Source organism: Calcarisporiella thermophila (assembly GCF_041956535.1).
Source record: "Calcarisporiella thermophila strain CBS 279.70 unplaced genomic scaffold VTP21scaffold_1, whole genome shotgun sequence".
NCBI classification, from domain to species: domain Eukaryota; kingdom Fungi; phylum Calcarisporiellomycota; class Calcarisporiellomycetes; order Calcarisporiellales; family Calcarisporiellaceae; genus Calcarisporiella; species Calcarisporiella thermophila.
Window position 1 is genome coordinate 988,899 of NW_027192191.1, and position 19,706 is coordinate 1,008,604.

Below are 19,706 nucleotides of genomic sequence, written 5' to 3' on the forward strand. Positions count from 1 at the left end.
AAACACAATTATATATGTACTATAAAAAAATCTGACAGCCTCAATACAAATGCCAGCTATGGCAGAGTACCTTGTTAACAAGTTAGATAAACGAGTATTCTATCCAGAGGTTTAATGATGCTTGTAGTTAAAAAATGTATGTGCACAAATTTTATAATATTTTCAGCCAATATACCTAAAGTATTTTTCTGTTTAATAACCATAACCAAGCCACAGAATGATATTAATATAATTGTGACCGAAATAAAGTACATTATTAAGTTTTTACTCCAATTCACCAGGGGATGTCACAAAGTAAAATCTGGAATGTCCCTTTTAAACATATTTCACATTTTTCAACAGCTAGACTATCAAATAACCTTCGGAAACAAAATGGGGCCATAGACAAGAAATGGCAACCTGTTATAGGTCTAGAAATCCATGCTCAAATTGCTAGTCGTTCTAAACTCTTTTCTGGCAAGTATAAGCTAGCCCATAATCCATTTCATTTATTAACTTCTTATTCATTTGGATAGCTTCTCCTACACAGTTTAACGACCCGGTCAATACTAATGTATCTGCTTTTGATGCTGCTTTTCCCGGAGTGCAACCAGTAATCAGTTTGGATTTGAAGAATTATTTATCACTCACAGCTCATTCTTAACATTATTGTAGCAAATCAATGGGACATGTATAGATTTGGGTGTAAAAACTGCATTAGCTCTAGGTTCGTCCGTGCAACCTAAGTCTTCATTCGATCGCAAGCATTACTTTTATCCCGATCTTCCTTTTGGGTATCAAATAACTCAACATTATGGTAATTTTGTTTAACCTTTATAGCAAAATAATGAGAGAAAATTAATTCATTGTCACATCTAGAGCCCTTTGCACTAGGTGGCTTTATTCAGCTCGGTGAATATGATGGCATTCCGCACCCATACCAAATTCGTATCAAACAAATCCAACTTGAACAGGTAAAGTCGAGGCTCAACTATTCTCCTAATATCCTGTAATAAAAATGTTTTTGTAGGACACTGGAAAGAGCATACACGACATATATCCGGGGTTTTCTCTTATCGATTTAAACCGTGCAGGTATTGGACTAATGGAGATAGTAACAGAGCCTGATATTCGCACAGCACAAGATGCTGGGCTCGTTGTACGTAAGCTTCAAGCTCTGTTGCGCTGTGTAGGATCCTCGAATGGGAACATGGAGGAGGTATAGCAATGCAAATGTATTGCGATTTCTTGAAAATTCAGCTAACAAATATTGTAATGGTAGGGCTCAATGAGATGTGATGTTAATGTATCAATAAGAGAACCAGGAGGTGAATTTGGGACACGGTGTGAGTTGAAAAATTTGAGCAGTGTTAAATTTTTGATGGACGCGATTGGTATATATATGCATACAATAGTAATTATCCCAGGCTAAATTTTTTGAGACTGAATTTTTATTTGATTCAGAGGCCGAAGTAAGACGGCAAATTAACCTACTTGAACATGGAATGCCCGTTCGCCAAGAGACCCGTGGCTATGATGCCTCAGCACGGAAAACCTTCCTTCTTCGAACCAAGGAGACTGCGCCGGATTACCGCTATATGCCAGAGCCAGATCTCCCTCCTCTTTTGCTTTCAAGCTCATACATTACGAGAATTAAGAGTACAATACCTGAATTACCTGACCAGAAACGTGAGAGAATGTTGAGGGAATACGGCATCCCACTCAGAGATGTAAATGCGATGCTCAATGAGCCTCAAGGTGTGGAGTATTATGAGGAGCTTTGTAATCCAAGTGAGGGCAAGAAAAGAGATCCACGTAAAGCTGCCAACTGGATGGTTCACGAACTATTTGGGCAGCTGCACACGCGCGATTTGACATTCATTAAAAACCCAGTCTCGCCTGGACAGCTTGGTTCAGTGTTAGATCTGGTAGAAATGGGAGTTATTTCTGGGAAGATTGGTAAAAATGTTGTTAGCGTGATGGTAGAAGGTGACAGTAGAATGGCGCAAGCTATCGTAGAAGAGAGAGGATGGAAGGTTATTGAGGGGGGAGAGGAGTTAGAAATTGTGTGCGAGAAAATCATGGCTAAATATCCAGACAAAGTATATTATTATTCTTCTCTCTTTTTCGTTGTTTCATTAACCTTTTTTCGCTCTTTTATTACCTAGGTAATGGCTGTAAAAGGCGGGAATCATAATCTTCTTAAGTGGTTTGTAGGGCAAGTGATGCAGGCAACGCGAGGCAAGGCGAGTCCAAAGAAAGTCATTGAAGTACTCGAAAGCAAATTAATTGGAAAAAAGGAGAAATAAATTAAATATTCTTGTAAATGACTTGATCGGAAACATGAAAAAATTAAATATGTGACTGTTCAATATCTAGCATTCAGAAAGCATTCAGAAATCTCGACCGCTATCATTAGGTAAAGACTTTCTTTCAAGGTTCTCTCCTCCTCCATTCATCTGGGAATCGTGTACATCATGGTGAGCATCTATTAAAAACATGCATCCATCCATCGGATATGCTTTATAGGGTGATGTCGAGAATCACTGCGACTATTACTGTGAAGCATATATTTGTGATGTGAAGGGATCGTAAGAATTCTATTCGCATCATGAATGAAGAATAGATCATGGATGTAGAAGAGTGAAGACAGCAATTTGGATGAGATTAAATTTTAGTATCTTTGCATGCATGTTGAATATTTTTTGTTATAGACTACCAAACGTAGAAACAACGGACGCAACAAACATGGCCGCGGTCACGTTAAGCCAGTGCGCTGCTCCAACTGCGCTCGTTGTGTTCCTAAGGTTTGTTCGAATCTTCCTACCCAATAGTTGCTCCGTGAAGATTAATATAGACCGATGAAAATCGCAAATAGGACAAAGCTATTAAGCGTTTCACTGTGAGGAACATGGTTGAATCTGCTGCCGTCCGTGATATCACTGAAGCATCCATCTACCAAGGTTCAATCGCTTAGTTCTATTGCTCCTTTCCTATCACACCTTGAGCTCACAATTTTAATCTTTGTAGAGTACGCTCTGCCCAAACTCTACGTTAAACTCCACTACTGCGTTTCTTGCGCTATCCATGCGCACATTGTGCGTGTCCGCTCTCGCGAGGGTCGTCGTGATCGTAACCCCCCGCCCCGTTTCCGCTTCAACAAGGACGGCAAGAAGGTGAACCCAGCCGCACAGAAGGCATCTGCCTAAAATGCTTGTTTTTTATTGTTACTACTCCATATCTGTTTATTTTAAATAAACGGTTTTACATCGTCGTTTTGGATATACAGATAAATCTTTCTCAACATGACATTAGAGCACAAGTTCATTTTGGCATATGGTCAATCGTTGATTGTAGCAAGGCAGAGAAGGTTTATTTTTAAACAAAAATAAAATGCGAAAGAAATATTTATTGGGAACATACTCCTGTACATTAACAGGTTTAGGCTGGAGGTTATTTACTGCTGAGCAGGGCTACAACATATTATTATAGAAATATATCAGGACTTAGACTCTATTATAAACAGATAAGATCTTCATTCTTACCGGCCGCGACCAAATCCACCACGGAATTCAGGACGGAAATCACCTCCTGCACCCTCCTTCTTTCGGTACTCATCGCGGTCAGATCGTGGACCACGGGGTCCTTCACGGCGTCCCTCTTCGCGACCAGGGCGGACACCTGGTGCACGGGTAGTGCGTTTGAAAGTAGCAGGCACGATCTCCGAAGGCAGATGAAGGAAGTTTCGGATGTACTCAATACCCTCATTCGTGAGGGTGTAGTAATAGTACTGCCACGAGAACTGTGTCTTGACGTATCCACGCGAGTTCAGAGATTGCATGGCTTTGATAACCTCAAGGTTTGGGACGTCGAGCTCCTGGTGCTTGGGCGCGTTGAAGTCTTTTTTGGCCACAAGAACACCCTCTATTCCCAGAAAGTAGTGCTGGATAAATAAAGTGCAAAAAACAGTTGCATAATCCATTAATGGTCACCTTTGAAGAGGTTCTCGTAGATGAGCTTCCGGTTCTGCTTCGAGATAAGCATATTGTCTTAATGTCTATAATGTGAGAAAGGAGTAAAAGGAGTAAGCCAAATTGTGTGTGAAAGGATCATTGAAAAGTGGATCTGAAGAATAATGCCACAGAAAAAAATCTGAAAACTCATGTGCACCATTCATATATGATCTTATAGCTGATACACTTGCATAAGCAAGTGATCTATTTCCAGCTGATTCCAAAGATTCACAAAGGATGGATGGACTAGTTCTACTACTGATGATGGATTCTCACCTCTTGACCTTTGTGCTAAAGACGCGCCGGACGTATGGATGAAGAGAGAGAGGGAACATTCTGTCTGGCTCGACTTGCTAACGAAAAAGGGCAGGGAAGAAAATTTGATGACGTCAGAGAGCTACAGCTTTACTTGTTGACGATTTTCTCTCCTTGTTGCACAACTACTTACAAGAAAGAGAGATCTTTAGCGATCAAAAAAAATCAAAAATCTTACAAATAGGATTCTTTAGCGAGCAGCATTTCTCTTCCTTTTTTTTCGGCCATTATATAAAAACAATATTTTATATTGAATCACTATATTCACTATGTTCCCTCAGGTCGCATCGCTCGATAACGGGCCGGTGCAGGCCTACGCTAAGCTGGAGAGTGAAAACTTCTGTTACTATATTCGCACACTACAAGTTACTCTTGGGCGTAAGGCCAATAGCTCAGCAGACAAAGCAGATATTCACCTTGGAACTTCTAAGGCCATCTCTCGGCAACATGCACGATTATTTTATAACTTCACCACTCAACGATTTGAACTAACAGTATTCGGCAAGAATGGTGCTTTTGTTAATGAGCATTTCGTGGAGAAAGGAGTGACGGTGCCACTTGAAAACAAGTAAGAGTCTCAACCAGTGTGTAGCATTTATTTTGAATCAAATAATTTTTCTTATTTCTTAATAGAACGAGAGTACAAATTGGAGAGGTTACATTTGAGTTTCAACTCCCTTCATTGGTCACGAGCAATGATTCTGTGCTTACTCAACCTTCATCGCCAGAGATGGCATCCGTGCGACCTCAGCAGACATTTGAACCTGTTGAGAATGGAATCTCAACATCTCTGCCTAAAGAAGCTCTTCCAACTACCAAAACACCCTTGAGTAATACTTCCGCTAACTCAACACCTACATCGACTCCGCAATCTACTCATGAATCATTTAGTGTTGGTCAAGCTGATCACTCTCCCAGAGACGTTAACTCCAAACCGCCCTACTCATACTCCTCACTAATAGCTCAAGCAATTAACTCCACACCGGAAAAGAAAATTACGCTCAATGGTATCTACACATATATATCTACGCATTACCCCTATTATCAAATGAGCAATTCTGGTTGGCAGGTAGTTACTTTATTGCGCAGTGCTCTTCAAGGTACTGATCACTAACGATTATATTTTCAACTAGAACTCTATCCGTCATAATCTATCTCTCAACAAAGCTTTCCACAAAGTACCCCGTGGTGATCATGAGCCCGGTAAGGGAGCCTTCTGGGTAATTGCCGATAATTACAAAGATCAATTTGAGGGTGGAGTGTACAAGCGCAGTAGACGCACAACCACCAAAGGAAGTACTGTCGTGAGTCCCTCCATTACACCTAAATCGAAGCCCTACATGCCTGAAAATAAAATACCACTTCCTCAGGCTAATGCCACATTAGCTCGTTCCACTGACTCATTAGTGCCTGATATCGATCATCTAAATAGCGGAAAATTCTCTAATGACCATACCACTACGTCAACACAAGGAGTTGGAACTGGAAAACAAACCGAATCACTCGCTACCTCCCAGGCCATCATGCAAGCTGCCGCAGAATCTGCTGCCGCTCTAGGGCTTGAAAATGCGGATTTAATCAAGGTGGCTTCGCGTGCTCAAGAGATTTTAAGACAATTGGCGGCCGGAACGCTGCAATTAGAGGCATTTTCCTCATTGAATTTGGCTGCTTTAACCTCTGCACTCTCCGGTACGGCCTCGGGAACCGATATTGCCTCGCAATCACAGGAGCAAGACTCGAAAAACCCATCTCAGACCGCAAATCCATCTTTACAAACCTCGGATGGAGTTCCAAAAGCAGCCTTGGCTCCAATTTCTGAGGGAGAAGTAGTTAGTGAGAGTCCTGGTGCAAATTCATGACGATAAAGTAGAGGGAGTCTTTTTTATTATACTGTGAAACTTCTAAAAATGTATTTAGTTTTTATATTTTTTTTTGTCTTTTGTCTTCGCGCTCTATCTTAATTCTCTATATATGTATTTTATATTCTCTATTAACTAGGGGATAGATCTTAGCCTGTCTTTACTCCTTTTTATGCATACTCTTTTTTTTCAATACATTCTCACTTTTTTAAATATGATGTATTTGAAAACAGTAATAAAGTTGAAGGGAAAATTATCTAAAATATTAGAGACTTCAGTGTTGTGTCGCATCCCGCGAAGAAAATGGGCTATGGCGGCCATGATAATCGTCCGTTGAGAGGCGGGGATTCGTTGATGCACCGGTGGAACCAGGAGCGTCGCTGAAAAGGGTTGGAGAAGCCTTTTTTCGCCGCTCTTTTTTTTAGTATAAATTAGCAACGTGTGTTCATTTATTTCCAAATTATCGAAATTACCAAGAGGTTCATCTTCGTCTTCGTCCTCATGCTCAACACGAATTGTTCGCCGCTGCTGAGAATGCGATTGCTGCGTTTGAGATAGAACATCTTGGTCCGTAAGCCTTAGTGCGGAGAGGTCATTACCAGCCGAAGCGAGGAGATCATCGTCCTCGGGCAAATTCCTTTTTAACGAGAAATTAGTAGAAAATGAATAAATCATACAAGAGAATGCTTACGTATATTGTGCGTTTGTGCGCACCGATGTTCGCTCTTTACTTGTCTGCGTAGAATTAAACCGTTCGTTTAGATCAGAATACCAGTCCCGAAGCTTCTTCCTCGCCGCTTCAAAAACACATTCATTAGCTGATCAATGCGATAATTAAAAGTATAAATAATTACTTTCTGCGTATTCATTAATTCGTTCTTTGATCACAGGTATCTCCTCTTGTAACCTCGCATTCAAATTGGCTATTCTATCTTCTCCTTGTGGCTGTCGGCCGTCAGGCGCATGCTCGCCGCTGTTTACAACCATTCCACCAGGACCATAATATAATCTTCCACTAGAAGTGCGCTGCGATGCACGAAGTTGACGTGCAGCTTGGTTTTCCTCTTCAAAGAGTTGGCGAGCTAGAGCTTCATCTTGAGAGAGCTGATCTTGGGGTGTAGAGGTGGGCTAGCATAAAAGAAATAAGAAGGAGGTTTCTTCGCATTTTAGATTATAATCGTGATGATAACACACCTGTCCTTGTACTCTCAATCGTTCAGCTTCCGTCTGATCAGGTTTATAATTCTCATCAGACATAGCTAGCAACTGAATTATAGTCACTTCCAAATTTTTTCCGTTAGCGAGATATACAGCATCAAGAATCTCAGGCTCGAGATCTGGGAACATCGAACGAAGAGATTCGATATCGGGATTTACTGGTTGACGTGGAGGAAGAGGAGGGGTAGCGGCGTCTTGTTGTTGAGATTGCTGATCGACAACGCCCTCATCATTAGCATTCTCGGGTGAAGTGTTTGTAGGCGTAGTAACTGGGGCGCTCATTTTCTTTTCATAGATTCAAAGAAAAGAGAAATTTGACATAAGCCTATGAGAATTCAAGAACCGCCTCTTCTGGATAAATTGCAACTCTTAAGAGATCGTTCGTATACTGCCCTTCCAGGTATATCCAAAAAATTCCGACTCATTTACCCAGCTAACATCCTCTTTTTTATTTAAAAAATATTAAACTATATACACGTGCAATATTCGATTCATACATGCTAATAAAATTACGCGAATATAATACATTTTGAAAATGCTTTATGCTCATTTTCCATCTAGCTTATGCTTCGATTGCGCTATTATTTTCTGAAGCCAAGGTTTCATTGCTCTAAATACAGGCCATCGTTCCAGTGGCTGCGTAGTTATCAAGGTTAGCACCCGTTCCAACCCTCTACACCCAGCACGGCCTATTTCTGGATTTGAATGCCTCATAACCACATATAAAAATACGTTACTTATCAATACACACCCTGATAAAGGAAATGAAAGGCACCATTCCTGACGTCTTGATAGCTCTTCAAAAATGCCGATTACACGTTGTGCGGCGTTAAGCATCTCTAGTATTGCAATCGCTTTCAGCTGCCGAACCAATAGGCTGGGTGAAATGGTAGCTGGACGAGGAGCGCAGCAAATGTCTTGAAAAATCTCGATATCATCGAGAAAACTAGCGAAAACTTGCATCCATGCCATCCAGATATGAACCACAAGTATACTATCCGAGCCATTATTGATAGTACTGCACTCGTCCTTTTCAGTATAGCGGAAATTTTGTGGAAAATGCCGGCGAATAGTACTAATTATTTCTACAAGCGAGGAGAATATCTTGTTATCAGGTGCAGAAAGATCGATTTCGGGAAGATAAGAAAGCTCTCTGGCGAATTGATGGAGCCGGACATTGTGAAGCTAAAAGTGTTAAAAAAAAATGAAACCCTGAAAGAAATTGATATAGATGGACTTGATTTTTACAAATGCCGCCTTGGTTTCTTTATCTTCACGAGAATCAGGAAGAACGGGAGGGTAGGGAGGGTTTCCCTTAGGATATATTAACTGCGGCAATGGATAGATGTGTATCAAATAGAGCTCAAATCGTTGTAATGCCTCCCTATCATACATATAGACTGTGAAATGAGAATGGGATAATATGACATTTAATAATTTCATAAATAATCACCATAGTCTCCTCCTTGATAAAGTTCCTAATTTGCCTACATCCTGCTGGCCGTAGCCATGCTCGAGATTAATAGCTCTGGCCATAATAAGCGTCATGCTCAGTTGGTGATAGCATTCATTGTATCGCGATAATTGGAATAAATAGGCACATAAATTAAATGCAGCTAACACTTGTACCTCAGAAGGTTCGTCAAACATTTTTTGAATACGGCATTTAGCTGTGGTATATAACGACTCCCCAAGGACAAGGAGTTTTTCCCCGTATATTGTATCCTGGTGATATAAAAATACGTGTATCGCTGCCCAGGCTATGGCCGATGCAGTGAGATCGTTTTCAGAGTTGTTATCCTTGAGCAATTGACTTCGATTTGGAATCTGGTGGAAGTGGAAGCATGCTGAATCATATACATGCAGTAGATAATCTCTCAGCCCCTGGCTTTCCATCATTGCGGATATTTCGCACTGGGAAGCACTGGACAATTTATACAGAGCATCAGCGCAGTTTAACAAAGCAATAACATCCTTTCTCACCGGGTGAGGAGTAGGATGCGCACGATGGAAGTTGGAAGCATCTTGATCAGCCCACTGGCTGCCATGCAATAAACAATACAAATCGCTATAGTTTCGCAGCTTTAGACGCAAAAGAGCCCCTGGGGTAGCCGGCATTTTGGAGTGCATATTCAGACTATCTATTTGGTGGTCTATTGCAGTCATATTCCGTAGTAAACCCTCCATCTCCTTAAGGTTGGACGCTATAGAATTGATCCCCATTATACATCTGTCGACAGGTGTCGAACTCTTCATGGTGGTTTTCATCAGAGCTATTTCCGGTATGAAAATATTGCCCCCCATTCCTTTATAAACTCCATCTTGAGAATTAAGAGAAAAAGCAACGTATTTATACATTGTCCATTTCTCGGTTTCTTTACCGATTTACTGCGCAAATGTCCGTTGAAAACCCTTCTTTAAGTTTGTAGGCTTAGTGGTTGCGGAGTCTGAATTGCCTCCGTTATCCCGATGAGAATTATCGAATGGAGGCAGCTTAGATTGATGACCTATTCTCGCGACTCTGGGCTTACCTAGAAACAAATGGCACCAAAAAATGGATATCTTTCGGAGATTAGGACAAGGAAAGCGTTTCGGTTTTGATGTATGTAATACTGTTTATTAATCCCCGTGCTCCTCGCACATGCTCTACATCGTTTTGAAATTCCGTTTTTAAATGTAGTTTCTTATCAGTGCGAATTCTTCAAAAGCTACAAGAGCTACATTCCGTGGTAATCTATCCACATGAGCACTTTACTTTTCGACCGCCTGCACCCCCCTCCTCCCTAAATCAGGAGTGCATAGGTACCCCTTTTTTTTTGTTTTATTCAGCCCCACATGGTATTTTCTTTCCATTAATGGTAGACCATTTTTTTATCATTAGCAAAAAAAGCATTGGAAAAAATAGAAAAACCATTTCAAATTCCGGTTATTGGAAGCCCTTTATACTTTAAAAGTTCAAAATCGGGAATAATACAACCCGTTGATTCTGTAATCTTTTTTAGCTGTGAAGACCTAGCTGGTGTCCAATGTATTCCAGGCAGGGAGGAGGTAGCCTGTGATATGTTATTGATTTCTGAGCATGGTTAGTGATTATCAGGTTGAAAAGATATAGCATTCGCAGGCCATTCAATAGAAGGGACTATACAATTTGTTGCCCCAAGAGTATAACAAATCTATAATAAGAACATATAAAGCACTTAATAGAAATTTATGTCTACTAATTCCCGCATTCTAATCAAATGAATCTTGGCGTTATCCACAAGTTGTCTTTTTATAGGCTGCTGACTATTAGAAGCTTTCGATACTTTATCACTTTGCATTAGAAAGAAACCAAGCCGAGTGGAAAAAAAATCCCTCTTTAGAATAGAGTTCAATTTGACTGAGCGCAGTTTAAAAAAAAGACATTTGCAATACACTTTTTCTGGAAACATGGTATGACTGGCAAACCAAGAATTGAAAACCTACTTGGTGCTATATGCTTCTCCAATGCTTTCATTAATATCACCATTATTATATTGCCATCTCTTCACTTTTATTTGTGTGTCTACGTTTAAGTATGGTAAACTTTGAAAATAATCTACGTATTAAAATCGTAGTAATAAATAACATTTTAATGGCAGAAGAGATGAACGAGAAAAATAAAGAAAGGTTGGATGTTGATATACCGGGTTAGTTTGTCTTCTTCTCTTAAAAGCAAATTTAACTTTCCATCCACGTGTGCAACTCTCAAGTACAATATATTTACTATCTGGATGCATTAAAAGGCCAAAATCTTTTAACAATAAGGCGAGAATGAATGAGCAAGTTCTATTTATACTTTATTATTTATATAGATTGGAATTAAAGAAAATCTTCGTAGATTTTTCACGATTGTGTACACGACATCAAAAATATGAAAGATGTTTTAGGTCTTTAGTCTTTTCTAACCTAAGGAGAATATTGAAATCTCAGTATATTAGATAAATTATCCATTGTATTGTTTAACAAGGATGCAGACTAAAAGGAGCAAATTGAAGCATAGTTAATTTACTCCATGTAGGTCAAGATTTTCTGTAAATTTGAGCATGCGTTTTAATCAACGTCAATTTTTACATAAAGCTACGCTATTGAAAAGTATTCACAACTAAATATTTATAGTTTTTCCGTTCAAGCATCTTAATTCATGTTTTAAGATTTAAATAGTGATATTCTGATATAGAGAAAACATACAAGGGAGAAGATTTATTCTAATTTACTCCTTTTTACCATATTTTCCACTAAACTTTTCGCGACGCACCTGAATTTCTGTGAGTGCGCGTTGACCAGTGACAAATGCACCCAGTCCTAACACAGATAAACCCGCAATTGCTTGGAAAATGTTGAGACGCACCCAGTAGAGATAGAGTAAGTACTCAATCGAAAGCAATGTCGCAAAGAAAGCAACGGAGTATATGAGTGTAGATGTAGAGGAAAATAATGGTGAAAGATAAGACGGAGTAATGCCAATGGCGACCCACTAAACATATAATAAGTGTTAGATATCTGGTTCAAATAAACAGCGAAAAGGGAGAAATTTACGCCAATGATCAGTAGGAGCCATGGACTCAAAACTATAAGTACAAATGCCTTATTCACCCATTCAGGTGCCGTCTTCTCCGGCTGACGGAAGGTGTGCGTGATCTCGGGCTTTACTCCATACACCGTGCGAGTTGACCTCTCCGATTTACTGCTACCCGGCAATACGACGGTGCCGATTTTGTAGATGAGGGGAAGGGGAGCATCAAATGTGCCCAAAACAAGTTCAACATTGTATGCACCTGGAGAATCGATTGCATCTCCAGTCGGCTTAATTTCCAGGAAAAAAAACGAACCATATTAATTTAAAATATCATACATATCGTTTAAAAAATAACTTACCAATTCAAGTCTTGCACGCCCAGACTCTCGAACCTGTAGTACGCGTGAGATCTGTTCACCAGTTTCCTTTTGAGAAAATATTGCTATGGCCTGGTGTGGTTGGATGCCTTTGTTTGTTGCAGTATTGAGAATTTTTAGAGAGATAACCAGACTATCGTCAGTATCGAGGGTGAGAGAGCGAGGTAATGGATTGGGATATACAATACTAAAATAAAAGGTAAAGGGTTAGGAACAATTTACTCATCTCATTCCGACATATTGACAGATTATAACTAGAAAGGAAACTAAATTGGAACATTCGATCTTACTTTTCTCCATCTTTCCTCAACTTATCTGATCCTACCACTGCAACCTTCACTTCGGACACTCCAAGCTTTGTTGGTGAATTAGATTTCGCTTCATCCTCTCCATTTACAAAAGCAAGATTAAAGCACAGGAGCGCGAAGAGAAAGATAAGAATTCCCTTTAATCGCGCGCTTGTAGAAGCCATTGAACACACTTGTTACTAAGTAATGCTTTATTCTCAGATGATGAGTCCCGAGATAAGATCAATCCGAGCTCTTGCGCGTAAAGTTGAAATGAAAATCAAATTGCCACGTCACATATTTGATGAAAATTAATTCTAAAAAATTGAACCTCAAAGAGCTTACATTTTGGAGTTACTTAGAGCTCATATTGGGAAGCTGAATTATGTTTAGGGGTCGGATAATATCTGCACCATTATCCTTAATTGTAAAATGAAAAATGATGCGAATTAGGAAAAAAGAAAATTATTTTTTATTTTCACTTAGTATATGAACCGTTATTGAAAGCCACCTTAATCGTTAGAAAGTGGAGAGATGTAGTGAGAAACTATGAAACCGGTAAAAGGGCTCTATGTAACTAATGCAGAAGTGGTGGAGGATTCGCTATGGTGGTAAAGATAGAAGGAAAGCAAAATGGAAATATTAGGTCTTAATAAAGGTGACTCTTTGTGAGCAATTAATGGAAGCGTAGTGGAGTAAAGGAAATTCGTGTATTCTCTCAGTACTTGGATAATGTCCATGAAGAAAATAATAACAAAACGGAAAATTAATTTGCTACTTCCAATTAGGTGGGGTTGTCCATAAGTCTTGTAGTAGCAAGCCAAGCGGCGTATACGAGATTCGATAAGAATCAAGCTGAGCTTAAGAGTCGCTATCTCTACCGTTGCGCTCGAGACATTTTCGCAGAGAGACAGCGTTTTAAATTACGTGGTAAAGATCCTCTGGGAGCTCTAGTGTGAATTAATTTGCCTTTTAGGATGCGTAGGATCTTGTTGCCAGTGACATTCTTTCCTTGCGAGACACCATGAGAATCGCGGAAGTATGATACTGATTTGTGATGGAGTCATACCCTTCTTAGCCAACTTGCAGATTTTTTCACAAATCTACTCAGGAGTCGTCTTGAGCCCAGAGGGAGGAATGCGGCGAAAGGAAGGGCAGAGGAGGAAATACCATTGTCGGGAGCGTGCATACGACCTAATATCGATCAAAAAATAAATAGAGTTCAATTTAAGTACACAATAAGTATATAACCATTTTATCTGGTTTCTGATCTATTGAGAAAAAATAGGAAAAGTAATCGTAGAATCACTAGGGAAGTCTGTATTTGAAGTCAAAAAAAAAAGGTCAAGGAAGAATTATGTTCAAATATCTGCAATATAGTTTCCAAATGGGGTAATTCTTAAAACTTTCTGTGATTAGAAATAGCTTTAAAGAAATGATCAATTATACTATCATTTAGTCTATATAAAACGGAAGAAATGATTTCAATGTAAGCTCAACAGTACATTCAATTAAGGTGTTATGTCTCGTTATTAGCGCTTTTAATTGCACTACAAGTGTTCATTAAGTATATTTGTATCATGATCAATTGGCGATGAGAATATTCCGGAATATAAAAGAATACCGATATAATATATAGATTTTGAAAGCATATTATGCTTTCAAAATCATTGCTATAATAGATTGTATACCTTTTCATTAGTGTGCCTTAAATAGAAATATTTCACATGTGGCGCGATCATTTGGAAATTTCACATTATACGCCCTTATTGATATGGAAAAGAGAAACATAATGATCGAATTTTTTTCTCGCCGTACCAAACTTTTTCTCTCAATCTTGACGTTGCATTTCATACAGAGAGTGTGCGAAAATGGACACCAAAAAACAAGAGAATCTCGTTGAGCAACGCGGCAAGCATGAGCAACAAAAGCACTCAGCTGAGCAACAAGCTCATGTGCAGCAACAGCAGCAACAGAAACAGCCGCCGCAAATGGAAGTTCGCGGAGTGATCGATAAAGATCGTTCTCCACATCCTGTACATATGTCAAAGCCCAGTGGAAATGTAATGGAATGGGTGGAAGGTGATGCTGCCACGCAAACTGAGGGAGCCTTCTGGCGTGTGGGATGAAATGAGTATAAGCTCACTTTATGGATTAGCTCTACTTCATTTCATTTTACTCGGGTGTAACGATTTAATTGGAATTCAATATTTCTGACAATAAAAGGTGCTTCCATCTTTTCCTCATTCAATTTTACTTTTAAATTATGATTATGACCAACTTATTAACAGCTCAGAAGAAAAAAAACGAGCGCTCGCTAAAGGTGGTTGAAGTGGTTGAGCGCACTTCTTCAAAGCCCTACTATGTTTCCTCCAGAGGAGATAAACTGCAGCAGAGCATTTTCTAGAAGATCCCTTCCATCAGCGCTGTGTAAGTTGGATAAGGAATTTTCGTTCAGTGCCCGCTTTGGCCTGTTCTGTTAGTGGGCTGGATGTGAAATTATGGTATTGAAATCACAAAATTATTAAATACACCTCATATTATATTTGGCAGGGAGGGTGAATGACTGCTAAGGGCTGAACACAGGGAGGATTGTGGGGGTTGATTGAGCTGGCAGGTAGTGAGAAACGATTAAATTTTCTATAATATGAGCCAGCAGGAATATATCAATTGTTTTCATATCGGCTTTAATGTTTAATTGTGACTACACAATAAACAATATTTGATTTTCCCCTTTTATAGTTTGCCAGCGCTCTTGCATTGAATTAAGAAAACATGATCAATATCCCTTTTTTCACAGCCAAAGAGGCTGATCCACTGCAATCGAGTTTACCAAGGATTTCCTCATCTCATCTAAAACCCTCTCCCACAACAGATACATATGCCCCTCAAATCGAAAATTCTGATGCGACAGTCAGCTCTCAAGAGGGGCATTCGACTAAAGACAAAGAGACTATAGACACAACTTCAGAGAAGATCTGTCACATGTGTCGATTGCAGCCTCCAAAATACAAATGCCCCGGTTGTTTGATACGCACATGCTCGCTATCATGTTCAAAGCGACATAAAGAGGTTATTGGATGCAATGGTCAGAGAGATAAGACACACTTTGTGAGCATGAATGATTACAATTATTCTCATATGATGAACGGTAAGCATTGTCAATTTTGAAGAGTTGACTTGGAAGACTGGAACCTTAAGTGAGACTTAATTCAACTTAATGCTATTGTCCCTATTTTTATAGATTATGTTTTTCTTGAGGATGTTTCTCGGACAGTAGACACTGCAACCCGTGATAATCTTCAAAACTCTCGTGCACCAAGACGTGGCCGCCAAACTCCGAAATATAATGCTAAAACTCAACAGCTTCTGCGTGAGGCACGAAAACGAGGTGTAAAGTTGACATTAGTGGCTCCCGGAATGAAGCGCCGAACAGTAAATTGCACAGGGTACAGTCAAAAGTGAGTATATATTTTATTGGGCGAGGTTAGTTTTAGTTTGGTGATTGGATGTGCTAATTGTTGATATTTCGGTTTTAGGCAGAAGAAGATATTTTGGACTGTGGAGTGGGTGTTTCCAGAATGCAACAATGCGTCTGTTGTTGATACAGGGTAATTTATTTTTATTCACCAGTGTTGACAGCATTATATTTAACCTATGGCTATAATAGAATACCCGACTCTTACACCATTCTTCCTAGTCTGACCCGCCTCTTTAATCAAGATCGCCCTGAGATATCCAACCTTAAGCAACAATTTGATCATTTCTCCCATAATCAAGAATTTGTATTATTACTCAAAAAACCTTTCACTCCGGTAAGAGCCCCACAATCTTAATGTTTGCTTTGCGCTTACCTATTTTGATCATTATAGGCTAATAAACCAGCATATTACTCCCTATCCGATCCTCGCAATACAACTTGGGCAAGGTGGTTACGAGGAAAACAGGTGCTTGAATTCCCAACGGTGTTAGTATATACAAAAACACCCAGTGATCTGGAGATTATCAATGAGCCTGAAGAGAAATCAGTGCGTGAAGGCGAAACAGAGAGAGAGCAATATGGAGCAGAAGAACCAAAGGAAACGGGTAATGAAGAAGGGGAAATGGTGAACAGAGATAATGTTATGGAAGAAGTTGAGTTGGAGATGAAAGCAGGTGACGATAAAGAGCAAGATGCGGTGATAGTTGATTTGGATAAAGTTTTAGCTGCATTAAATAATGATATTGGGTCTGCAATTTAGACTTTTGTATATAAATATCACTCGATTGAATAGAAACAAGCTCTCTTTTTGTTCGAAAATAAAACAGAATTCCAATAAAAGAAAATAGAAATAATAGATGGAAGAAAAAAATATTAAAAAAAAAGAAAAACAAATTCCACACCAGCCGGCACCTCGAAATATAAAACTATCCAAAAAAAAATTTACATTCATTTTATTTGTAAGCTCGCTTAATCCTCATCACTTGTTATTTCTCATCTGAATCCTTTATTCATCGTCCTGCGCTTTCTTCGCAGCACGCTTCTGAACTCCACTAGACTCGGATTTTTCCTTTTTCTCTTTAACGGTCTCCTCCTTATCGGCATCCTTGTCATCAGGAGTGGGTTCGTCTGTCTTCTTGTGAGGTGCAGCAGGCTTAGATTTCGGAGCAACTAAGCCAACGATCGAAGCCAATACACCAAGGAAGATGGCGGCAAATAATCCAACAACTCCGGCAACGACAGGCATGTCCTGCACTGCCTTAGTGGGGTCACGTCGAGCCGCTTCTACAAATCGCGTTACGTGGTGGCGGGCAAATCCAATTGGATCCTGTTTATAATCAGGAGCCTCTTGATCCTCAGCGGATTTCACGCCGAACTCCTTGTCTTCTGCCTCTTTTTCGATGGCATGTTTCGGTTTCCAGACTTCCTCAGCAAGACGCTTCGCATCCTCAACGGAGTGGCCAAGGTAGATGTTATCGAACAAAATTTGGTTCTGCATGGTCCACAGCTCGAATCCTACGGCGGCGATACGTTCGAAGTTTGCAGGGTGTTTATCCTCAAAGTAGTCAGGATTCGAAATCTTGCGTGGCTTCCATTCGCCCTTGTAAGCGGGATTGTCAATCATGGGAGGGGTCCATTTCGGCTTGTAATCGGGGTTGGCTTTCATTGGTCTCTTCCATGGGCCACAGCCAGCTGCCTCCTGGCACTTGGGATTTGGAATCTCGGGCGCAATAAAATCACCATCTTCTTCATCATCCCAATCGTCAGGCTTCTTTGCATCTGGGTCAGGGATCATCTCTGGCTCATCTTCAAGCCAGTCGTCAGGCTTGGTTGCGTCTTCATCTGGTATTTGCATAGGCAAATCTTCAATCCAATCATCAGGCTTCTTAGCATCTGGGTCAGGAATGCGGGCTTCGTCAACCCAGTCTGCAGGCTTTTTATCCTCTGGATCGTCAATCTCTTTCGGGGGATTAACAGGTGGATTGAAGTCCTCAAGTAAACTGCCCTTTTTGACCGACTCGTTATCGATCAAAATCTCAAAGGTGTTATCAGGGCTTGATAAAAAAAAGGCATTAAAGCAATTTGAATAAACACGAATATTAAAAAAAAATTTTTACCGAACAATAAGCGTGTATAGAGTGCTAAGCTTTGAGATGCGGGCAGAGGGGGCTCCTGTCAAGTGCTTCTCCTCGTACTTTCCATCAGGCTTCTTATGACGGAAAATGAAGTGGACTTTATCGGTTGCACCGCACTTGTCTGGACCGAACATAATTGTGTACGGAGTTTTATCGTTGAACTCTTTGAAGTGGATTCCTTCTGGAGATTCAGTAAGCAGCTTGATGTAGGCACCCCCACAATTGAGACCATTCTGGAATTTTGCTTCATATCTGGAGAAATTTTAAGCAAACTTATTTGTAAATAAAATAATGTAAAATTATACTTACTGAAGCACGAGAGTCTTTCCGTTGTTATCCAACGGAACTTCTAGAGGAGCTGAGATGGCGTGATGGGCGGCGGCACTCTTTACAACGAGACCAAGATCGTTTTTCAGGCCAGGGAAGACGGATGGTTCCTCAACCTTCCATTCTCCAACATATTGCCACGTTTCACCTCCTTCTTTTGTCACCTTGGTTGCTTCACTTGCATGCCACCGATCAGACAGAGAATTGGCGGAAAATTGTTCAAAGAAAGGGGCCTTGATAGAGATAGGCTAAATGGAAAGTAGGGTAGAGAAAATAGAATAGGATGTTTTTTTATTGTCATAATTGAGAAAACTGACGCGTCGTATAATATTTAATTACCTTGAACTCCGGCCTTTCTTCTTTGGTGGTGTTGGATTCTTCAGCAGCGACAGCAGTGGCAAGAAGAAGTAGAAGAGCAATACGGATAGAGCTTACCCGTGCCATTATCGTCGTATTTGTTATTGAAGTGGAGGTAAGTAGGTAAAAAAAGAAAAGTATTCGAACACTTAGGAATAAAATATCCTATGTCTCCCAATGATCTATCGCCAGCAAAGTAAATTAATATCAGAATTAGTTTCAGATCTACATGTGTCACAATTCTGTGTATACTTTTATCCATATATGCTATTTTTGTCTTTATGTAAAATTATCCTCCATTATGTTATACTTGTTTCCAATAGTATCACATAATATTAAAGTTGTTTAACGTGTTATAAAGGGATGGGCACAGATTTTTCCTAACGTGCTCTCTCTCAAAAGTCATCATCATAATACAACTTCGATACAACTAACAAAATTTGCAGAATAAATTATGTCCTCGTACTTCGCTCTATAATCAGTTCAAAATTCCCCGACCCTCTTAAGAACCTGTGGAATAATTTTGTCTTGCTTAGACTATTGCGAGGATGTACACGAAAAGAGGAATCAAACTCAACTAAATCATTTTTTGTGGAGAGTACAAAAAGAATATTAAAAATAAAAGAAATAGGTAGAAGAGGAAATGATAAGGTAATTAAGAAATTGTGGTGGATGGTCAAGATAGTGATATTATTTCACGAATAAAAGGATCTAAATTCACGGTTTATAAGCCAACCGTGCTCACCACACTCTAGATATTAACTAATCGCGATATTATTTCGTGATATAGCATTTCGCTTGAGTCAGCTAATACTGAACTT

At 39.8% G+C, this 19,706-nt stretch overlaps 10 protein-coding genes across 10 annotated transcripts; 5 read left to right on the forward strand and 5 right to left on the reverse strand.

Annotated features, from left to right (window-relative positions):
• Positions 1 to 284: 284 nt before the first annotated feature.
• VTP21DRAFT_415 (uncharacterized protein) lies at positions 285 to 2,288 on the forward strand (the record flags this gene model as incomplete). Its single annotated transcript, XM_069394529.1, has 8 exons — positions 285 to 456; positions 516 to 592; positions 655 to 796; positions 859 to 953; positions 1,010 to 1,198; positions 1,262 to 1,373; positions 1,444 to 2,081; positions 2,148 to 2,288. 8 exons carry the CDS (start codon positions 285 to 287, stop codon positions 2,286 to 2,288), a joined length of 1,566 nt encoding a protein of 521 aa, XP_069256794.1.
• A 168-nt stretch (positions 2,289 to 2,456) lies between these two features.
• Positions 2,457 to 3,188, forward strand: VTP21DRAFT_416 (40S ribosomal protein eS26; the record flags this gene model as incomplete). The annotated part of the gene is made up of 4 exons (XM_069394540.1): positions 2,457 to 2,459; positions 2,694 to 2,786; positions 2,858 to 2,942; positions 3,010 to 3,188. 4 exons carry the CDS (start codon positions 2,457 to 2,459, stop codon positions 3,186 to 3,188), a joined length of 360 nt encoding a protein of 119 aa, XP_069256795.1.
• Positions 3,189 to 3,436: 248 nt separating this feature from the next.
• On the reverse strand, positions 3,437 to 4,023 carry VTP21DRAFT_417 (40S ribosomal protein eS10; the record flags this gene model as incomplete). Its single annotated transcript, XM_069394551.1, has 3 exons — positions 3,437 to 3,452; positions 3,525 to 3,903; positions 3,972 to 4,023. The coding sequence occupies 3 exons, from the start codon at positions 4,021 to 4,023 to the stop codon at positions 3,437 to 3,439; spliced, it is 447 nt and encodes a 148-aa protein (XP_069256796.1).
• A 553-nt stretch (positions 4,024 to 4,576) lies between these two features.
• Positions 4,577 to 6,166, forward strand: VTP21DRAFT_418 (uncharacterized protein; the record flags this gene model as incomplete). Its single annotated transcript, XM_069394562.1, has 3 exons — positions 4,577 to 4,875; positions 4,941 to 5,376; positions 5,441 to 6,166. The coding sequence occupies 3 exons, from the start codon at positions 4,577 to 4,579 to the stop codon at positions 6,164 to 6,166; spliced, it is 1,461 nt and encodes a 486-aa protein (XP_069256797.1).
• Positions 6,167 to 6,440: 274 nt separating this feature from the next.
• On the reverse strand, positions 6,441 to 7,666 carry VTP21DRAFT_419 (uncharacterized protein; the record flags this gene model as incomplete). The annotated part of the gene is made up of 5 exons (XM_069394573.1): positions 6,441 to 6,580; positions 6,640 to 6,803; positions 6,858 to 6,963; positions 7,021 to 7,294; positions 7,361 to 7,666. The coding sequence occupies 5 exons, from the start codon at positions 7,664 to 7,666 to the stop codon at positions 6,441 to 6,443; spliced, it is 990 nt and encodes a 329-aa protein (XP_069256798.1).
• A 458-nt stretch (positions 7,667 to 8,124) lies between these two features.
• On the reverse strand, positions 8,125 to 9,640 carry VTP21DRAFT_420 (uncharacterized protein; the record flags this gene model as incomplete). The annotated part of the gene is made up of 4 exons (XM_069394585.1): positions 8,125 to 8,136; positions 8,201 to 8,569; positions 8,633 to 8,768; positions 8,838 to 9,640. 4 exons carry the CDS (start codon positions 9,638 to 9,640, stop codon positions 8,125 to 8,127), a joined length of 1,320 nt encoding a protein of 439 aa, XP_069256799.1.
• A 1,975-nt stretch (positions 9,641 to 11,615) lies between these two features.
• Positions 11,616 to 12,770, reverse strand: VTP21DRAFT_421 (uncharacterized protein; the record flags this gene model as incomplete). The annotated part of the gene is made up of 4 exons (XM_069394596.1): positions 11,616 to 11,879; positions 11,942 to 12,208; positions 12,281 to 12,485; positions 12,589 to 12,770. 4 exons carry the CDS (start codon positions 12,768 to 12,770, stop codon positions 11,616 to 11,618), a joined length of 918 nt encoding a protein of 305 aa, XP_069256800.1.
• A 1,686-nt stretch (positions 12,771 to 14,456) lies between these two features.
• Positions 14,457 to 14,714, forward strand: VTP21DRAFT_422 (uncharacterized protein; the record flags this gene model as incomplete). Its single annotated transcript, XM_069394607.1, has 1 exon — positions 14,457 to 14,714. The coding sequence occupies one exon, from the start codon at positions 14,457 to 14,459 to the stop codon at positions 14,712 to 14,714; it is 258 nt and encodes an 85-aa protein (XP_069256801.1).
• A 646-nt stretch (positions 14,715 to 15,360) lies between these two features.
• Positions 15,361 to 16,826, forward strand: VTP21DRAFT_423 (uncharacterized protein; the record flags this gene model as incomplete). The annotated part of the gene is made up of 5 exons (XM_069394618.1): positions 15,361 to 15,736; positions 15,830 to 16,046; positions 16,125 to 16,196; positions 16,256 to 16,400; positions 16,458 to 16,826. The coding sequence occupies 5 exons, from the start codon at positions 15,361 to 15,363 to the stop codon at positions 16,824 to 16,826; spliced, it is 1,179 nt and encodes a 392-aa protein (XP_069256802.1).
• A 246-nt stretch (positions 16,827 to 17,072) lies between these two features.
• VTP21DRAFT_424 (uncharacterized protein) lies at positions 17,073 to 18,972 on the reverse strand (the record flags this gene model as incomplete). The annotated part of the gene is made up of 4 exons (XM_069394629.1): positions 17,073 to 18,120; positions 18,184 to 18,453; positions 18,511 to 18,776; positions 18,868 to 18,972. The coding sequence occupies 4 exons, from the start codon at positions 18,970 to 18,972 to the stop codon at positions 17,073 to 17,075; spliced, it is 1,689 nt and encodes a 562-aa protein (XP_069256803.1).
• Between the last annotated feature and the right edge of the window lie 734 nt (positions 18,973 to 19,706).